The sequence below is a fragment of the Cetorhinus maximus genome, chromosome 25 (genome assembly GCF_964194155.1).
Source record: "Cetorhinus maximus chromosome 25, sCetMax3.hap1.1, whole genome shotgun sequence".
NCBI classification, from domain to species: Eukaryota; Metazoa; Chordata; class Chondrichthyes; order Lamniformes; family Cetorhinidae; genus Cetorhinus; species Cetorhinus maximus.
Window position 1 is genome coordinate 13,158,175 of NC_135903.1, and position 18,034 is coordinate 13,176,208.

Here is an 18,034-nt window from a genome sequence, read left to right on the forward strand (position 1 = left end):
CCAACCTCTCTTCATAACTTAAATGTTTCATCCCAGGCAACATCCTGGTGAATCTCCTCTGCACCCCCTCCAGTGCAATCACATCCTTCCTATAATGTGGCGACCAGAACCCCCTCTGCCTCCCCATCCCTGAGCTCTTGGATCCCCCCCACTGCTGTAAAATCCAGGGATTTAACTCTCTCTGGCAGCCATCAGTCTTCTTCCTGTCCTGTTTGCAGGGCTGACAGCGCCCGCTACTGACTGCCAGGGCTGTCAGCCAATCGGATTGGCTGACAGCTCTCGAGGGCAGGGCCTTCTCCCACTGAGCCCCGGGGGTCCCACCATCGCCTGCTTTAGCTGCCGGTGATGCGTTATGGCTGTGGGGTGCATTGGCTGATGGCCTATTTTCCTTCTGGAGGGAGGGGAGTGCGGGCAGTCCCCCCCTCCCCCTCCCCACAAAAATCCAACCCGTGGAATTGCGGAAAGTTGGGACCAGGTTTGGGGGGCGGGGCGGAGACAGCAAGTTCAAGGACTTTGGAGAGCAAAGGGAGGTTGGAGTTGGGATCGGAGTTTACAACGGTGGAGGGATGAAAGGTTGGTTTCTCGAGGAGAGGAGGGACAGAGCCATTATCAACATTAGCTAACGTGGGAGCCAGAGGGTGAGGCTGGGTAATGTCTGAACCATGACAGTAAACCAAGGCAGGCTCTTCCACAAGGGGGGTCGTCACACCAGCTGGCCCTCATCGACACCGACACAGGCCCACTCCCGAGCTGGGGCCTGCACTTGCTTCCTGAGCTAAGGTGAGGTGTACTGGTGGCCAGCTAACTCAATGGAGCTTTGGATATTCCTAGTCTGCAGAGCTGTGAGCTACAAAGGCGATGGAATCACTGGGATGTGTTTGACGAGCTGTTTGATGGGTGAGTGTGTGAGGGGCACAGCCCTCAGCTTTCACAAACAAATCCCCAGCCTCTGTCTCCTTCTGACCACAACCCACCTCAACAAAACCCAGAAACGTATTTCAATAATTTCCCCATCAATTCACAAATTATACACCAACAGTGGATGTGAAAGAGATAATTATCACTTTGACAGCGTGGTTTCCGTTGAATTCTATCCAACAATTTCAAATAGTTGGTGTTTTCAGTGTAGTGCTAATTGTAGGGTGGAATGTGATAAAGCTCCTAATAGTGGGAACCTGTTAACGATAAAGGTTAGAGACTGAGGCTTCACTTCTGGGTTTGAAATTGAATGTAGTTAAGGCAGAGAGAGAAATGTTCACAACTGAGGGTAAATGTTCAAAAGAAATAGATTTCTAGAACTCTCTCCTTTCTGTGTTCATTCCAAATCTGAGTTTTTCTATTCGGTCAAGTACAGCACAGGTTTAGATACAGATTAAAGTTCCCTTTACACTGTCCCCACCAAACACTCCCAGGACAGGTAGAGCACGGGGTTAGATACAGAGTAAAGCTCCCTCTACACTGTCCCCACCAAACACTCCCAGGACAGGTACAGCACAGGGTTAGATACAGAGTAAAGCTCCCTCTACACTGTCCCCATCAAACACTCCTAGGACAGGTACAGCACGGATTTAGCTACAGAGTAAAGCTCCCTCTGCACTCTCCCCATCAGATATCCCCAGGACATGTACGGCATGGGGTTAGTTACAGAGTAAAGCTCCCTCTACACTGTCCCATCTAGCACTCCCAGGTTAGGTACAGCATGGGGGTTAGATACAGACTAAATCTCCCTCTACACTGTCCCCATCAAACACTCGCAGGGCAGGTATAGCACAGGGTTAGATACAGAGTAAAGCTCCCTCTACACTGTCCCCATCAAACACTCCTAGGACAGGTACAGCACGGGATTAGATACAGAGTAAAGCTCCCTCTACACTGTCCCCATCAAACACTCCCAGGACAGGTACAGCACAGGGTTAGATACAGAGTAAAGCTCCCTCTACACTGTCCCCATCAAACACTCCCAGGGCAGGTACAGCACAGGGTTAGATACAGGGTAAAGCTCCCTCTACACTGTCCCCATCAAACACTCCCAGGGCATATACAGTAAATCCCTCAAAGTCAGTTCTCCTCTTGTTAACAGCTGAACTAGAATTGCTGAAAACAGCCTCACACAAACGCTAATCTCAAATAACTTAATGAAGGTTTGAATTTGAAATGCGTTGGTTGCTATGGTAGGTTACTGGCTGTGAGATGGTTGTTATAATGCAGACGGCTAGGCAACGTGTGTTGCAATGTGTATGTCTGTTCTACACTGTAAATCGCTGAGGGAGTGGTTCCTTGGCTGATCTCAGCTCTCCGGGCTGGAGTGTTCTCATTTAAAACTGCCCCACCCTCCCACAGCAACTACACTCATTCCTGTGGGAGGGAAAAAGTCCTTTAAAAGATCTGCAGGGGCAGTCGGACTGGAGCTTATAACCGAATCAATCTGAAACACTGACACCAGCAACAACCCCTCATTACAGCTACACAGCAACTCAGCAAGCCCAACTTCAAAGGTGAGTGTTAGGAGATTTGTTTGTTTTGGGTAAGATGAGACTGTCAGAAATGATTTGAAAAGAAAACTCAGTAAATGGCATGTGGGGTGAATTGAAATGGATGATGAACATCTACCCGATGATCTGGAGAGTGTTTAGTTTATTTATTGTACCAGATATGAATTCAGGAGCTTGTCAGCTTTCTGACAATCAGATTGATTGATTGGTGATTACTGTGAAATGTTTCAGGGAGCTGAATTTGAGTCAGGTTCCTGGTTCTGGAGCTGGAAGGAGTTGGCAGTGTTACAATGCCAGTGCGACGCTCTGGGGAGGGATGGAGATGCTGACTGGTGTATACAATGCTGGTCTCAGCCAGGGAGGGCAAGAATCAGTTAATGTTGGCTGGGCAGTGCCACATAATGAGGTGAAGGAGAACAGGGAGGTGAGGGGCACCTCAGGGTCGTTGCAGAGACCCAACAGCAGGTTCCAGGCACGGGGAGTAACTGAATCATCTGCCAGCTCACTCTATCCACGAAACAGAGATGACCAGGGAGTTGCCCAGCAAAGGAGGGGTTCAGCGATGGGCCTGGGTTGCCAGAATGGGACCAACAATTGAAATACGAAGGGAAAAGGATGGAAAAGCAGAACAAAGGAGAAAGATCCCTGAGCTAACTGTGGGCCGCAGCTTGTGAAATACTTTACTTTGCACAGAGCTTCATGAGACATGAGCACTCAGCAGGGTTCAGGTGTGGTTGGTGGCGTAGTGATATTGGACTCTAGCAAACCCAGGGTAATGCTCTGGGGACCCAGGGTCAAATCCCACCACGGCAGATGGTGAAACTTGCATCAATAAAAATATGGAGTTAAAAGTCTAATGATGACCATGAAACCACTGTTGTAAAAACCCATCTGGTTCACTAATGCCCTTTAGGGAAGGAAATCTGCCATCCTTACCTGGTCTGGCCTACATGTGACTCCAGACCCACAGCAATGTGGTTGACTCTTAAATGCCCCCTGATCAAGGGCAATTAGGGATGGGCAGTAAATGCTGGTCTAGCCAGTGACACCCACGTCCCATGAGCAACTAAAAAAAAATCAGTTCACTTGGCACCGATTATGAATGATTCAGCCAGTGTAAGGTTAATCTAAAGTAGGATTCTAGTTTTCTTTTACTCTTGCCATAGCTGACACTGTGGAGAAAAGGTCTCTGAAATAATATCTAACAGGAGGCTCAGTCACCAGAACGTACAGATTTAAAATCATCATCAAAAACACCAAAGGGAGAGATGAGATTTTCTTCCACTCAGTGAGTTGTTGTGATCTGGAACGTGCTGCCTGAAAGGGCAGTGGAAGCGGATTGAATAGTCACTTTCAAAAGGGAATTGGGTAAACAATCCTATGGGAAAATTTTGCAGGGCTATGAAGCATGAACGTAGGCAGTGGGATTAGTTGGATCACTCTTCCAAAGAGCCAGCACAAACATGATGGGCTGAGTGGCCTTCCCTTTTTAATTATTCAAGATCTCTCTGATTCTAATATTTAAAATTCACAGCGTCGTCCTCTTTAAACCTTCACACATGATGAAACTCTGCTCTGAATTATTCCTTGGACCGCCCTGCAAACCAATAAACTTCTCTCCTTGCCACGGGTGTGTTCTGTGGCATTTTACTGAATGCAGTAACTGCAGGGAGTTGGCAGGTAACCACAGTCAGGGCAGGCCAGAGATACTAAGTGTGAGTTTCATACAGGTTTTCGTGCAGCGTGTTCAGCCTGAGGAATCTTGCAGGAGGCTTGAGAAACATGAGCAGATTCTCACTCTGGTGTCAACGCGTCATCTGCAGTCAGACTGACTAATGAAAGTTGATGAATGTGCCCACTTCCTCTGCATCTGCTGTCTCTTGGTTTCTGCACCACCCATTTCACAGTGATTGAGCCAAAGGATAAAATAAACTGTAATACAAAATGTGGCATCATGTCTATTAGCTTAGCAAGTTCCAGGTGAGACGGCCTTGTGTCTATGTCTTTACAGTCCGCCTTTGCTCCCTGTCTGCGCATTTGAGTAGGTGAGACTCATCTGCTCCACCAAATAGGAACCCAAACAAGCAATAGTGAAATTAAACAGGGGTCAAGATCATTTAGTCTAAGATCAAACATTGGAATCCATAATTCCACACAGCATCAGTCAGAATTTCAGCTTAATGAATACACGGGCGGGAAGTTATATCTGTTCCCAAGTCAAGTTTTTAAGACAGCGGGAGGCTCACAGAGTAAGACAGGCTGATCAGAGAGTCACTGACAAGCAGCACACAGCCACTGCGATATGTGAGTTCTGTGTAACCACCACAACATAGCAATATTTCTAGTTAGAGAAGCTGAAATGGTTCCTTAAATGTAAACTGGGATATCAAGCTGTGAAGTAAAGGGCACTGGGTTCAAATTAATAAATCTCCACAGAGACTGCAGATTAGAAATAATGTTATGACCCACTGAACCATTAAATGTATCACAGTCTCTCAGCAACAGCACTGGTGTCAGTGAGCCCCTGATGGAGTTAGATCAATTAAAGCAGCCTAAATGCCTGATTGCCATATTACAATATCTCTGCTTGGGGCTAGGAGCTCCAATGGGGTGAGATTTCCCCTATACTCCATTTCCCAGGATTGGCGGTCATTCCATACACACAGCAGGATCCCAGTGAGATTTGAGTTGTGAGAGGGAGCCTATAAATGCAAGCGTAGAGATAAACCCAGCAAGGACACTGCCTTAAAACCAGATGGAAGAACTCAGATCCTGCACAGGGGCAGTAGGACCTTGAAGGCTGTGAGCTATCCCCATGAAGGCATTACACAGTACTTACAGCAAAGAAACAGGCCATTCGGCCCAGCTGGTCCATGCTGGTGTTTATGCTCCACATGAGCCTCCTCCCACCGCTCCTCATCTTCCCCCTTCAACATATCCTTCTATTCCTTTCTCTGCTACGTGTTAATCCAGTTTACCCCTTAGACTACCAACGCTATTCACCCCAACCACCCCCTGTGGTAGCAAGTTCCACATTCCCGCTCTCCGATTCCCTGGATAAAGAAACTTTTCCTGAATTTCCGATTGGATTTATTCGCGATTATCTTATATTGATGGCCCCCGGCTAAGAGCCTTTAGCAAGCATGTGTTGTGGGTGAATGAAGAGAAGCTGCTAAGCTGGCTCTTTCTGTCCATTGAGAAGGACGTCAAGACCATTGTTACTTTATCCTAAGGCCCACGGCCATCTTAATCAAATAGGGTTAAACATGCCTCTTAAGTGGCCAGTAAAGGATTCCCATGACACTATTCGAAGAAGAACAGGAGAGTTCTCACTGGTGTCTTGGCCAATATTTATCCCTCAACCAACATCACTAAACACCATCTCAAGGGTAATTAGAGATGGGCAACAATTGCTGGTCTTTCCAGCAAGGCCCACATCCCATGACAGAATAAAATAAACTTAGAACAAACTGCTGGTGGGACCTTGCTATGTGCAAGCTGGTTGCTGAGCTCGCTAGGGTAAAAAAGTACTTCATTCACTACGCGATGCGCTGAGGTTGTGAGCGGCTCTATATCAATGCAAATTAATTCTTCTTTTCATGGGGCAGACAGGGAGGGGATCATTTGGGGACTTGAGCCTCGCACCATTCACACTCTGCGGGCTGGAAAGTGTGGCCAGCAACCCACCCCAAACTGGGGGAGAGAATTTCACCACCGCTCCCCACCCCCAAATCCATCCGTCCCCTCCCGCTTTACTCTGTATCTAACCCCGTGCTGTCCCTGTCCTGGGAGTGTTTGATGGGGACGGTGTAGAGGGAGCTTTACTCTGTATCTAACCCCATGCTGTACCTGTCCTGGGAGTGTTTGATGGGGACAGTGTAGAGGGAGCTTTACTCTGTATCTAACCCCGTGCTGTATCTGTCCTGGGAGTGTTTGATGGGGACGGTGTAGAAGGAGCTTTACTCTGTATCTAACCCCGTGCTGTACCTGTCCTGAGAGTGTTTGATGGGGGCCGTGTAGAGGGAGCTTTACTCTGTATCTAACCCCGTGCTGTACCTGCCCAGGGAGTGTTTCATGGATGCAGGGGAGAGGCAGTTTACTCTGTATCTATAATAGTACAACCCTCTATGTTCACGTTGATGAGCAGGGAATACATTAAAAACATGAAGTTGAATAAAAGGACATGGGTGCTGTGATTCCCGCAGCTGTTGAATAGGATTTTGCATTGAGCAGCTTTGAGGAAGCCAGTGTTGGACAGTTATTTCCTGCCATTGTGAACAGGTGCTGCTAACTGACTGTTGACAACAATGTGCTTGGGTTGAGCTGGAATGAAATCTGCAGATTTTTAGATAATGGCAGAGGCTGCGAGGTCAGGCAGTGAGATCAAACTTACAGGCAGAGTATCAGAATGTCTCTCCAGTCAAGAAACTAAATAACAGCCTTGCTCACAGGAGAAATGAATCATAATTTCTACAGAAACAAGCAGGATGGCTTGGAACTGAGAGGGGAGCCCCCTTATCCATTCTGCTCAGGAGGCACTGGAAAATGAAGATAATCGAGGGAGCGAGTTCAACAATGAACCTTGATCTAGATTTAGGAAGTTCAAACGGTAAAACTGAAACGTGAGATCAGAGCGAGGAGCCAAGCGAGCAGCATTTCTGGAGCTCAGTGGCAGGAGAAAGCTGCCTCTCTGTGGAGGAAGAGGAAGGCATCTGGGACTGAGGGTGTTGCCCCCTTCCTCTCTCCCCCCCCTCCCCTCCCCACCCCACCCCCTGCCCACTGGGTGCTGGGTGTGTCTCTGTGGGTGTTGGGTGTGGTGCTGCCCAACCCCCTGAGTTGTTGTTCACGTCACCAATCTTCCTGTGTAAACCTCAGTTGTTACAAAGCTGTTTGACTCTGGGGCCATCACAGCTCCACCCTGTCCTCATCCATGGGTTGGTAAATGCACTTTTTGGCAGGGGGCAAAGGGCAAAGGGCAAAGGGTCTGGAGCAGTATTTTGTGTCTATATCCCTCCATACCACTGGGACACTGAGCCCAATGATGACCAGTTTAACTGGGGTCATTTCACTCACTGTAGACCAGGTTATGATTTTAAAAATAGGAGATTAAGAGGTAATGTATTTGAAGTGTTTAAGATGATTGAAGGGGTTGATAGAAAACTATTTCCTCAGGTAGGGGTGGGTGGAGTGCCAAACAAGGGGGCCCAGAATCTTCAAATTCGAGCCAGGCCATTCAGGGGTGATGTCAGGGAGCTGTTGAGACTGGGGATCAACTGAAATGTTGTAGACTGAGATTGATAGATTTTAGGCAGTTAAGCATTTGAAGAGTGATAGAACGAAGGTGGGCAGATGACATTAAGACAGAGAATGATCCATCATCTAATTGAAGGGCCAGACTGAAGGGACTCAATGAGCTAATCTTGCTCCTATGTTCTGATCAACAGGCTTCAGTTTCACACCAAAGCATAAGATAATACGAAACAGGAGCAGGAGCCATTCAGCCCATCGAGCTTTCTCTGCCAGTCAATAAGATGATGGCTGATCTGATTGTGGCTTTAACTCCACATTACTGTCTGCACCCCCTCCCCCACCCATAACCCTTGACTCTCTTGTAGAAATCTGTCTACCTCAGCCTTGAATATATTCACTGACCCAGCCCTCACTGCTCTCAGGGGGAGACAATTCCAAAGATTAACAACCCTCTGAGAGAAGAAATTCCTCCTCTTAAATTTCTATCTTAAATTGGAGACCCCTTATTCTGAACCTGTGCCCCCTAGTTCTAGATTCCCCCACAAGAGGGAAACATTCTCTCAGCATCTACCCTGTCAAGCCCCCTCAGAATCTTAGATCTCTCAACAAGATCACCTCTCGTTCTTCTAAACTCCAATGAGTACTGTCCCAGTCTGCTCAACCTTTCCTCATAAGACAACAAGATTCATTTACCCAGGGAATTGGTCAATTATATTTGCAAGACTGAGTCAGTGGATTTTGTAAACAAGATCATCCTGTGCTAAGAATATCCCCAATAGTCCAGTAATTCCAGATTACTGTTAACACCACAAAACCACCCCCTGAGGCTCTTGGCCCTCAGCAGAATGACTACTCCAGCAATGATCTCATTCCCTTCCCTGCTCCTGCCCAATCTTAGACTCACCAGTCCTGCCTGTGCTCTTGTACAGAGAGAGAGAGAGAGAGAGAGTTAATTAATGGATTGTGCACAGTCCTGAGCTGGATGTTACTTGCTGCTGTGAATAATCTTTAGTTTCAGGTTTTTTTCACAGTTAACATCGTTCACTGCGTAGCCAGTGGCTGGAGATTCCATCAGCTTCATTGAAACCCCTTCTCTGCCCATCGTCTGGGCATAGCCTGCAGTCAGGCTCCACACTAACAGCTCAGGGAGCCATGATGTGGGGATTCATCAGGCAGTTGAGACTCCTAACTGGCACCTTGCCACCTGAGCATGCAGGATAATGCACTGCGTTTCACGAATGACAAATTCACACTCAGAGCTGCACCACCTGTTTAGAAAATCTTCGCCTACAGCCAGATTTAGAAACGGGGGAGGCCATTCAGCCCTTCGCTATTCTGCTATCCAATTTGGTATGGCTCACCTGCCCTGTGTCCTTGCAGAGGTTTGACTGGGCATTTGGATCACTTAGTCTAGGTTTTGGGCTGGCTCGCTGGAGAATTTCAATACGATGATGACTGTGTCTCAGTTGTGGCTCAACTGTATCCTTTGTCCTCAAGCCAGAAGGTTGTGGGTTCCAGGAGCTGGTGTAGTTCTGCCAGAGTGCTGCATTGTCATGAATGCTGTCTATTGCCTCCTCAGATGAATGTGAAAGATCCCAAGCTCTGGAGCTGTCCCATCATCTTTGTAAACTTGGGGTCATGCAAAACTCTGCTGTCTGCATCCTAACCCGCACCAAATCCCATTCACCTATCACCCCATGCTCCCTGACCTACCTTGGCCAGCGGGCCCAGAAGCACCACACATTTAAAATTCTCATCATTGTTTTCAAATCCCCCCACGGCCTCTCCTCTCCCTGTCTCTAGCCCACAGTCCGCTGACACCTCAATGCTTTATTTGATGTGGGCACCACTTGGATTCTCTGTGTGTGCCTCAGATTTGCAGCATCTGCAGTATTTTACCTTTTTATTGATAGGTTTTGGTTGGACAAGAAAATTAGGGGTTCCAGAAGCAAAGTAGGGTGGATGGGATGAAGATACAGATCAACCGTGATTTAATTGAATAGCAGAATAGGTTTGAGGGGCCGAATGGCCTCCTGTTTCTATGTTTTTCCTACCAAAGCTCCTTCAACAGCCTGTGTTTAACTTGTGTAGAATGGTTATATTTAATGTTGATTGCAAATTATTAAAGGTGTTTTGATGATTTTTCTAGGTTTGTGGACACATCCCTTATTGGTGAACTCTTGTCAGCGTTTCCCAAAGACCAAGAGGACAAACCGGAGAAGCTGCTGGCAGGGTTTGTGAAGACACCCTTCCATTCTCAGTCCCTGTAGGAGCGTCAGTCACTGATGAAGGACGGAGGTTTCATCTCTGTTATCATGTCGAATCACACCATTCACGTGGACAGAAGCCAGAGTCAGTGTCTACCCCCTCGGAGGGAGACCATTGTCCTGAATGGCTTCTCTGCCAATCGCAGCCCAGCGAGAATCGCCTGCCCAGAGCCAGCCCCTGTTCCCACGGCCGAGTCCTTCAGCCACTGCCCTCCCGAGAGATGGGTCTGCCGGGAAATCAGGATGTCACCCCCATACCCCAGCTGCCAATCGCAGGACAGGCCTCAGCCTGGGCTAGGAAGATCCCAAACCTTCTCAGCGAAGTCTGTCACCAATCAGAAGCCTCCAATCCATGACGGAGTGCGGCGGACAGTTACCGCTCAGGTAAAACCGCACCATGATCCCCATGAGACAGCGGGAACCTCAGAGCAATACTGGAGAATGATGGAAACCTCGAAACCAACCTGCGCCGAAAACGATCCCTTATCTCCGAGCTTAGACGCTACAATTGAAAACCTCAACAACTTAATTTTAGAACTGGACCCCACCTTCCAGCCTTTCAGTGCCTTTGAGAAGAAAAGCTATCTCCGGAGCAACAACAACAGACACCTGAATAGGACCAGCGAGGAATCCCCACTGGATGGACACAACCCAGGTAGATATCTAAACATTCCAACCTGAGGTGTACTGGGCAGTGGGAACACATTTCTTGCTGAGATATAGAATGAAAGCCTTGCTAGGCCCCGAGGACTGGCTCATGATGCACTGGGCAGGGCATTGTTGTGAAGCAGGGTTGGCTGGGGCTTTGGAGCTCCTTAATCTTTTTTCAAAGTCCTTCCCTGCCTGAGACTGAGACTAGAGTTTAGTCTCAGGCTGGAGCTCATGCTAGGGTCAGGACTGGGGGTTGCTCTCAGGTTAGAGTTCCCTCCTGGGGTAGAGAACTTGCTTGGGTTAGGGCTTGAGCTCAGGTTAGAGGCCGTGCTCAGGTTAGGGGTCATGCTTGGGTTAGGGGTCGTGCTCAGGTTCGAGGTCATACTCAGGTTAGGGATCATGCTCAGGTTAGGGGTCATGCTCGGGTTAGGGGTCGTGCTCAGGTTCAAGGTCAAGCTCAGTCCCTGGCTCTTTGGGCGTTGAATCCCGGGGCTATACCCCAGAGAGCGATTGATTTGGTTTGGGTGACCCCAGAAAACAGATTGAGCGATGGAAAAATTTTGTAGAGTTAAGGGGGGAGGGGCAGAGGAACTGGAATACCCTTCGAGAGAGCCAGCACAGACTTAATGGGCTGAATGGCCAACTTCTGTGCTGTGCTATTGTGTAATTCCAATAGATTCATTCAGTGAAAGTGAGTTGGAATATTGTCGGAATAAATCAATGTCCAGTTCCAGAATTGCTGCAATAAAAGCAGGAAATGCTGGAATAACTCGGCAGGTTTGGTAGCGCCTGTAGAGAGAGAAACAGAGTTGACATTTCCAGTCCCTGTGACCAGGTTTCCAGCCACATTTTGTGTTTATTCCAGATTTGCTGTGTCAGTCACACAGAGTTTGAAAGTCTGAGGCTCCACTCTGTTTCTGCACAATAACCTGATCTCATTTGTTGGGCCAGTATTTTGAGGCTATACTCAGTCTTAAATCCAGGGACGGGGCAGGTAAAAACAGGCAAGAATCAGGAAATTGCTGAGTGCTAACGCTCCTAGGCAGTCATTGGAAGAGGGGAAGCATTTTCTTGGCTCCGAGGATTCCCCAGGTGGAATACTCTGACGCTTGCTACCTGGATTGAACAAACTAAACGTGGCCACAGGGTAAGGCGGGGGCTGCACAGTCAGCACCTGAGAGGGAGCAGGGTGGGGAGATTGGACGAGGCTCACTTTATACAATCTGGGTCTAAGCAAGTGTGAGCTTATCTATTTTAAGTAGCCTTAGGACTGAGTCACTCACTTGTAACTTTAAACGTTACTTTGCTCAGCGCAATCATTTCCTGTCCCTCCCTTTGCAGGGCAAATATTGTCAGGGTGCTGGTCATGGACAGCAATGTTTGCTATGACAACCTGCATTCCTGCTTTCAGCACTTCACAAAACAACTACTAAATATGTACCAGCTCAGAGGGCAGAATTTTAGGCCCCCTTTCGGCGGGGATGGGCCGGGGGTCGTAAAATGCGGTGAGACATTCTAAACCACATTGACTTCAGTGGGAAGGTAACATCCCCCCCCAGAGTGTACACAGTGTGATCAACACACACCAGCCCAGGGTGTACACAGTCCGATCAACACACACCAGCCCAGAGTGTACACAGTGTGATCGACACACACCAGCCCAGAGTGTACACAGTGTGATCAACACACACCAGCCCAGGGTGTACACAGTCCGATCAACACACACCAGCCCAGAGTGTACACAGTGTGATCGACACACACCAGCCCAGACTGTACACAGTGTGATCAACACACACCAGCCCAGAGTGTACACAGTGTGATCAACACACACCAGCCCAGAGTGTACACAGTGTGATCAACACACACCAGCCCAGAGTGTACACAGTGTGATCAACACACACCAGCCCAGAGTGTACACAGTGTGATCAACACACACCAGCCCAGAGTGTACACAGGGTGATCAACACACACCAGCCCAGAGTGTACACAGTGTGATCAACACACACCAGCCCAGAGTGTACACAGTGTGATCAACACACACTAGCTCAGAGTGTACACAGTGTGATCAACACACACCAGCCCAGAGTGTACACAGTGTGATCAACACACACCAGCCCAGAGTGTACACAGTGTGATCAACACACACCAGCCCAGGGTGTACACAGTGTGATCAACACACACCAGCCCAGGGTGTACACAGTGTGATCAAGACACACCAGCCCATAGTGAACACAGTGTGATCGACACACACCAGCCCAGAGTGTACACATTGTGATCAACACACACCAGCCCAGAGTGTACACAGTGTGATCAACACACACCAGCCCAGAGTGTACACAGTGTGATCAACACACACCAGCTCAGAGTGAACACAGTGTGATCAACACACACCAGCCCAGAGTGTACACAGTGTGATCAACACACACCAGCTCAGAGTGTACACAGTGTGATCAACACACACCAGCCCAGAGTGTACACAGTGTGATCAACACACACCAGCCCAGAGTGTACACAGTGTGATCAACACACACCAGCCCAGAGTGTACACAGTGTGATCAACACACACCAGCCCAGAGTGTACACAGTGTGATCAACACACACCAGCCCAGAGTGTACACAGTGTGATCAACACACACCAGCCCAGAGTGTACACAGGGTGATCAACACACACCAGCCCAGAGTGTACACAGTGTGATCAACACACACCAGCTCAGAGTGTACACAGTGTGATCAACACACACCAGCCCAGAGTGTACACAGTGTGATCAACACACACCAGCCCAGAGTGTACACAGTGTGATCAACACACACCAGCTCAGAGTGTACACAGTGTGATCAGCACACACCAGCTCAGACTGCGTACTCAGTGTGATCAACACACACCAGCCCAGAGTGAACACAGTGTGATCAACACACACCAGCCCAGGGTGTACACAGTGTGATCAGCACACACCAGCCCAGGGTGTACACAGTGTGATCAGCACACACCAGCCCAGAGTGAACACAGTGTGATCGACACACACCAGCCCAGAGTGAACACAGTGTGATCAACACACACCAGCTCAGACTGAGTACTCAGTGTGATCAACACATACCAGCTCAGAGTGTACACAGTGTGATTGACACACACCAGCCCAGAGTGTACACAGTGTGATCAACACACACCAGCCCAGGGTGTACACAGTGTGATCAACACACACCAGCCCAGAGTGTACACAGTGTGATTGACACACACCAGCCCAGAGTGTACACATTGTGATCAACACACACCAGCCCAGAGTGTACACAGTGTGATCGACACACACCAGCCCAGAGTGTACACAGTGTAATCAACACACACCAGCCCAGGGTGTACACAGTGTGATCAACACACACCAGCCCAGAGTGTACACACTGTGATCAACACACACCAGCTCAGGCTGCGTACACATTGTGATCAACACACACCAGCTCTAAGTATACACAGTGTGATGAACACACACCAGCCCAGGGTGTACACAGTGTGATCAACACACACCAGCCCAGAGTGTACACAGTGTGATGAACACACACCCGCCCCAAGTGTACACAAAGTGATCAATACACACCAGCTCAGACTGCGTACACAGTGTGATCAACACACACCAGCTCAGACTGCGTACACAGTGTGATCAATACACACCAGCTCAGACTGCGTACACAGTGTGATCAACACACACCAGCTCAGACTGCGTACACAGTGTGATCAACACACACCAGCTCAGACTGCGTACACAGTGTGATCAACACACATCAGCTCAGACTGCGTACACAGTGTGATCAACACACACCAGCTCAGACTGCGTACATAGTGTGATAAAAACACACCAGCTCAGTCTGCGTACACAGTGTGATCAACACACACCAGCTCAGACTGCGTACACAGTGTGATCAACACACACCAGCTCAGACTGCGTACACAGTGTGATCAACACACACCAGCTCAGACTGTGTACACAGTGTGATAAAAACACACCAGCTCAGACTGCGTACACAGTGTGATCAACACACACCAGCTCAGACTGCATACACAGTGTGATAAATACACACCAGCTCAGACTGTGTACACACTGTGATAAATACACACCAGCTCAGACTGTGTACACAGTGTGATAAATACACACCAGCTCAGACTGTGTACACAGTGTGATAAACACACACCAGCTCAGACTGTGTACACAGTGTGATAAATACACACCAGCTCAGACTGTGTACACAGTGTGATAAATACACACCAGCTCAGACTGTGTACACAGTGTGATAAATACACACCAGCTCAGACTGTGTACACAGTGTGATAAACACACACCAGCTCAGACTGTGTACACAGTGTGATAAATACACACCAGCTCAGACTGTGTACACAGTGTGATAAATACACACCAACTCAGACTGAGTACACGGTGTGATAAACACACACCAGCTCAGACTGAGTACACAGTGTGATAAACGCACACCAGCTCAGACTGAGTACACAGTGTGACAAATGCACACCAGCTCAGACTGAGTACACAGTGTGATAAATACACACCAGCTCAGACTGTGTACACAGTGTGACAAATGCACACCAGCTCAGACTGTGTACACAGTGTGATAAATACACACCAGCTCAGACTGTGTACACTGTGTGATAAATACACACCAACTCAGACTGTGTACACAGTGTGATAAATACACACCAATTCAGACCGTGTACACAGTGTGATAAATACACACCAACTCAGACCAGCTCAAATACACACCACTCCTAGACCTGAAGAAGAGTCCTACGAACTCAAAACGTTAACTCTGTCTTTCTCGTCACAGTTGCTGTCAGACCTGCTGAGTTTTTCCAGCATTTTTTGTTTTTGTTTCAGATTTCCAGCATCCGCAGTATTTTGCCTTTATCACACCAGGTCATACTGTGTACACAGTGTGATAAATACACATCCGCTCTGACTGTGTACACAGTGTGATAAATACACATCCGCTCTGACTGTGTACACAGTGTGATAAATACACATCCGCTCTGACTGTGTACACAAGTATTCTGCAGAAATGAGGGGCCAATAACAAGGCTGATGTCGGCTGTGTCAATTTCTCGTTGATAAGGCTCCTGTGAGGTGCCTGGAAGTTTTATTGCATGAAGGGTGTTATATGCTGTTGTGCGTTTGAATATCATTTGACCCTTTCCTTGATTCGGCTGCACTTTAGAACCTGTTTCACCCAAATCACACACAGCGCCCAATCCCCATCCCAGTACTAGCCCCAGCGCCATCCCAGTCCCATCTCAAGGACCTTCCCTATCCCTGAGATCCCGCTCCAGCACGCAGCCTGCACTGAGCTGGACTCCAGAGAGTCTGAGTATTTGACTTTTCTGCTCCTCTGCTCCAGGGATTCTGATCTATGACGAATGGGATTCGGGAAGAATGGGAAGCAGCCAGCACGACAAGAGCACGTCAATCGATGAAGAGCGCCAATCAGATTTGGCGGCACTGGGCATCCAACCCACTGCCAGTTCAAACAGCACTCCTTATGGCCGAACGGTAGGAAATGCTTTAATACACTGTCTGTCTGTTCATCCTCAAGCACAAAATGACCTTCCCCATCGCTGCTGAATCACATCACTGTCTGATGGACTTGTACTCACAGAGTTTCCTCTTGCAAACAATTTCTCTTTTAGTTCTGGGGTTGAAGTAACTATTTAAAATAAAGACTTACGTTTCTCTAGTGCCTTTCATGCCAGGCTAATCCCAAAATGCTTCACCATCAATGAAGTGTTTTTGAAGTGTAGTCTCTGTTGTAATGTGGCAAACACAGTGGCTAATTTTTGCACAGCAAGACCCCACGAACATCCAGGTGATAATGACCAGATCACCTATTTTAGCCACATTGGTTGAGTGATAAATATTCGGACAGAACACTGGAGAGAACTCCCCCTCCCCTTCTTCCAAAATCATCGTGTGGCCTTATACATTCACCTGGGAGACCAGATGGGCCTCAGTTTCATCTGAAAGATGAACAAATTCTCTGTTTCTCACCTTGATCTCCGCTTCTCTCCAATGAGAGAAGCACAGCAGATCGATCCAAACCCACAATGCTTGCAGCCAGCCAATAGAAGGCTTAACGTTAGTTAGCTACACTGAGGTGCCCTGGTCTAACTGTGGGCATGTGCCTGGGTGACTAATGTCCTGGGCTCCACTTAGGTGATGGTGTCGTGGGATTGTTGCTGGACTGATAATCTAGAGACCCAGGGTAAAGTTCTGGGGACCCAGGTTCGAATCCCACCACGGCAGCTAAAAATCTGGAATTAAAAGTGTGATGATACCCGTGGAGCCATTGTCGATTGTTGTAAAAACCCATCTGCTTCACCAATGCCCTTTAGGGAAGGAAATCTGCCATCCTTACCTGGTCTGGCCTACATGTGACTCCAGACCCACAGCAATGTGGTTGACTCAACTGCCCTCTGAAATGGCCGTGCAAACCACTCACTTGTATCAAACCGCGACAAAGTCACAAAAAAGGAATCACCCGGCATCAGCCTAGGCACTGGAAACGACAACAGCAAACCCAGCCCTGTCAACCCTGCAACGTCCTCCTTACTAACATCTGGGGGCTAGTGCCAAAATTGGGAGAACTGTCTCACAGACTAGTCAAGCAACAGCTTGACATAGTCATCCTCACGGATGATATCTTACAGATCATGTCCCAGACACCAACATCGCCATCTTGGATATGTCCTGTCCCACCAGCAGGACAGACCCAGCAGAGGTGGTGGCACAGTGGTATACAGTCGGGAGGGAGTTGCCCTGGGAGTCCTCAACATCGACTCTGGGCCCCATGAAGTCTCCATGGCATCAGGTCAAATATGGTCAAGGAAACCTCCTGCTGATTACCGCGTACCGCCCTCCCTCAGCTGATGAATCAGTGCTCCTCCATGTTGACCACCACTTGGAGGAAGCACTGAGGGTGGCAAGGGTGCAGAATGTACTCTGGATGGGGACTTCAATGTCCATCACCAAGAGTGGCTCGGTAGCACCACTACTGACCGAGCTGGCGAGTCCTAAAGGACATAGCTGCTAGACTGGGTCTGCAGCAGGTGGTGAGGGAACCAACAAGAGGGAAAAACATACTTGGCCTCATCCTCACCAACCTGCCTGCTGCAGATGCATCTGTCCATGACAGTATCGGTAGGAGTGACCACCGCACAGTCATTGTGGAGACAAAGTCCTGCCTTCACATTGAGGACACCCTCCATCGTGTTGTGTGGCACTACCACCATGCTAAATGGGATAGATTTTGAAAAGATCTAGCGACACAAGGCAGGGCATCCATGAGGCACTGTGGGCCATCAGCAGCAGCAGAATTGTACTGGAA

The 18,034-nt window shown here is 48.4% G+C and overlaps 1 protein-coding gene across 1 annotated transcript in view; it reads left to right on the forward strand.

Annotated features, from left to right (window-relative positions):
* Positions 1–2,345: 2,345 nt before the first annotated feature.
* The window catches only part of LOC144667912 (uncharacterized), a 42,992-nt gene continuing 27,303 nt past the window's right edge, over positions 2,346–18,034 (forward strand). Inside the window, exons 1-3 of the mRNA XM_078529511.1 lie at positions 2,346–2,495; positions 9,892–10,664; positions 16,052–16,203. Coding sequence (XP_078385637.1) covers positions 10,028–10,664; positions 16,052–16,203 — 789 coding nt within the window. The 5' untranslated portion in view covers positions 2,346–2,495; positions 9,892–10,027. The remainder of the gene's footprint in view (positions 2,496–9,891; positions 10,665–16,051; positions 16,204–18,034) is intronic.